This window comes from Nicotiana sylvestris, chromosome 11, assembly GCF_000393655.2.
Source record: "Nicotiana sylvestris chromosome 11, ASM39365v2, whole genome shotgun sequence".
In the NCBI taxonomy this organism is placed as follows: domain Eukaryota; kingdom Viridiplantae; phylum Streptophyta; class Magnoliopsida; order Solanales; family Solanaceae; genus Nicotiana; species Nicotiana sylvestris.
Genome location: NC_091067.1, coordinates 158,549,550 through 158,552,669, shown reverse-complemented (window position 1 = coordinate 158,552,669; position 3,120 = coordinate 158,549,550). Strand labels below are relative to the sequence as shown.

At 45.8% G+C, this 3,120-nt stretch overlaps 1 protein-coding gene across 1 annotated transcript; it reads left to right on the top strand.

The window, feature by feature from the left end:
- Window positions 1-2,089: 2,089 nt before the first annotated feature.
- LOC138881904 (uncharacterized mitochondrial protein AtMg00860-like) lies at window positions 2,090-2,530 on the top strand. Its single transcript, XM_070162204.1, has one exon. The coding sequence runs from the start codon at window positions 2,090-2,092 to the stop codon at window positions 2,528-2,530; it is 441 nt and encodes a 146-aa protein (XP_070018305.1).
- The last annotated feature ends 590 nt before the right edge of the window (window positions 2,531-3,120 follow it).

Sequence of the window (3,120 nt, the reverse complement as noted above, 5' to 3'; positions counted from 1 at the left end):
GAAGAGCTGCGGTATCTGTTTGAGTAGCTTGAGCAGAGTTAGATGTCGGTGACCGACTGTGAGGCAAGGTTTTCTAAGTTATCCCTCCATGCACTAATGATACTTCCTACTGACGCAGAGAGGGTGCGGAGGTTCATTGCAGGGTTGCATTTTGGTATTAGGGCCAACATGTCCCAAGAGGTGGAGATGGGGACTCCTTATCAGCTGGTAGTGGCGATTGCTTGAAGGATTGAGGGCAACCGTCTGAGAGGTAGAGAGTAGATGCAGCAGAACAAGAGGGCTCGATTTTTTGGAGAGTTCAGAGGTGCCCCGACTAGGGGTAGAGGTCAGTTTGTGAGGGGTCAGCCCAGCAGACCCCCATATTCAGCACCGCCACCTCCTCGAGATGTTCTAGTGTGCCCCTATTTCAGCTCCATACCAGAGAGTTCTTACCGTGCGCCAGCTATTTAGGGTTCTTCCAGTGGGTATTCAGGTCCCCAAGGTTCTTCTAGATCCTATTTTAGTGCTATACCGAAGAGTTCATACCATCTACCGGCTATTCAGGCTTCTTCTAGTGGGTCTACACGATATCAGAGTCAGACATCAGGGCAGCAGGTCACCGTACCGTAGCGTTGTTTTGAATGCGGAGATCATAGTCATATGAGGAGATACTACCCCAAGCTTCATGGCAAGGTAGTACAGTAGTGCCAACAGCCCATGATTACAGCACCGGTTGCCCAGCTGCCCAGAGGCGAAGGACAGACTGGTAGGGGCCATCCTAGAGGTGGAGGCCAGACAAAGAGAGGCCAGCCAGCTACTGCTCAATCAGGTGGAGGCTAGCCAACCGGCGCTCCAGCCAGATTCTATGTTTTTCCGGTCAGACCAGATGCATTGGCCTTAGATGTCATTGTCATATGTATTATTTCCATCTGCGGTATGTATGCCTCAGTGCTATTTGATCTAGGGTCTACCTATTCATATGTGTCATCTCTATTTGCTCATTTTCTAGATATTCCTCGTGAGTCCTTGGGTACTCTTATTCATGTGTTCACTCTTGTGGGCGATTTTGTGATTGTGGATCGGATCTACCGGTCCTATGTGGTCACATTCTGTGGTTTTGAGACTAGAGTAGACCCTTTGTTGCTTTATATAATCGACTTTAAGGTCATCTTGCGCATGGATTGGTTATCCCCATACCATGCCATCCTAGATTGCCATGTCAAGACTGTTACTTTAGCGATGTCAAAGTTGTCAAGGCTGGAGTGGAAGGGTTCCTCAGTTAGTACATCTAGACAGGTGATATCATTTCTGAAGGCTAGACATATGGTCGAGAAGGGTTGTTTGGCTTATCTAGCCTATGTTCGGGACACCACTGTAGAGTCTCCGACAATTGATTTAGTTCCAGTAGTTTGGGAGTTTGCCGATGTGTTTCCTTCTGACCTTCCTGGCATGTCACCTGATCGTGATATTGGTTTCTGCATTGATTTGGCTCCAAGTACCCAGCCTATATCTATTCCACTGTACTGTATGGCTCCGAAAGAGTTAAAGGAGTTGAAGGAGCAGCTTGAGAAGTTGTTAGCAAAAGGGTTTGTTAGACCGAATGTGTCACCTTGGGGTGCACCAGTGTTGTTTGTAAAGAAAAAAGATGGGACCATGCATATGTACATTGATACTGCCAATTCAACAAGGCTACCATCAAGAATAAGTACCCATTGTTGCGCATTGATGATTTGTTCAATCAGTTGCAGGGTGCTAGGGTGTTCTCTAAAATCGACTTGAGATCAGGGTATCATCAAATGAAGATTCGGGACTCAGATGTTCTGAAGACTGCTTTCCTTAATAGATATGGTCATTATGAGTTTCAGGTGATGTTCTTTAGCTTGGCTAATGCCCCAGTAGCATTTATGGACCTGATGAATAGGGTGTTCATACCTTATATCGATTCATTCGTCATCGTCTTCATTGACGACATCTTGATATACTCACATAGCCTGGGGAGCACGAGCAGCATTTGAGAGTTGTGCTTCAAACCTTGTGAGAGCAGAAGTTATATGCTAAGTTCTCCAAGTGAGAGTTTTGGCTTAAGTCAGTGTCATTCTTGGGGCATATTATGTCAGGAGAGGGTATTAAGGTGGATCCCAAGAAGATTGAGGCAGTTCAGAGTTGGCCACATCCTACTTCAGTGACCGAGATCAAGAGTTTTCTAGGATTAGTAGGATATTACTGCCGATTTGTGCAGGGCTTTTCATCCATTGCATCACTTCTGACTATATTGACCCAGAAGGGTTCTCCTTTCCGTTGGTCCGATGATTGTGAGATGAGCTTTCAGAAGCTCAAGTCAACTTTGACTACAACACTAGTTCTTGTGTTGCCTTCCGGTTCGGGGATGTATACGGTATATTGTGACGATTCGCATGTCGACTTGGGATGCGTGTTGATGAAGGATAGGCGAGTTATTGCATATGCTTTACGTCAACTGAAGATTCATGAGAAGAATTACCATGTGTATGACCTGGAATTAGCAGCAATTGTTCATGCTCTTAAGATATAGAGGCATCATCTGTATGGGGTGTCATGTGAGGTTTACACTTATCATCGCAGCTTGCAGCATTTGTTCAAATAGAGGGATCTCAATTTAAGGTAGTGTAGATGGCTGGAGTTACTAATGGATTATGACATCACCATTCTTTATCATCTTGCAAGGTAAATATGGTTGTGGATGCCTTGAGTAGGAAAGCAGAGAGTGTGTAGAGCTTGTAATTTAATTCAGCGGAGGAGAGGCCACTAACTTTGGATATTCAGTCCTTGGCTAACAAACTTGTGAGGTTGGATGTCTCAGAGCCCTGCCGAGTCCTTGCGTGTGTTTTTGCTCAGTCTTCACTTTTGGGGCAGATCAAGGCTAGGTAGTTCGATGATCCGCATTTGGCAGATCTCAGAGAGACAATGTTACAGGGTAGTGCCAAGGAGGTTTCTCTTGGCGAGGATGGTGTTCTGCGGCTCCAGGGCCACCTATGTGTTCCTAATATCGATGGCTCATCTTAGCACCTGGATGAATAGAATATCGATACTGTGTGCCTCCTCTAGAATCCTTTCCCTCAGCACATCAACAGTAGACACACATAGATGACCCTGGAGTTGCAG

Coding starts and splice junctions, on each gene's coding strand:
- LOC138881904 (XM_070162204.1), top strand. CDS start 2,090: ATGTCAGGAGAGGGTATTAAGGTGGATCCCAAGAAGATTGAGGCAGTT.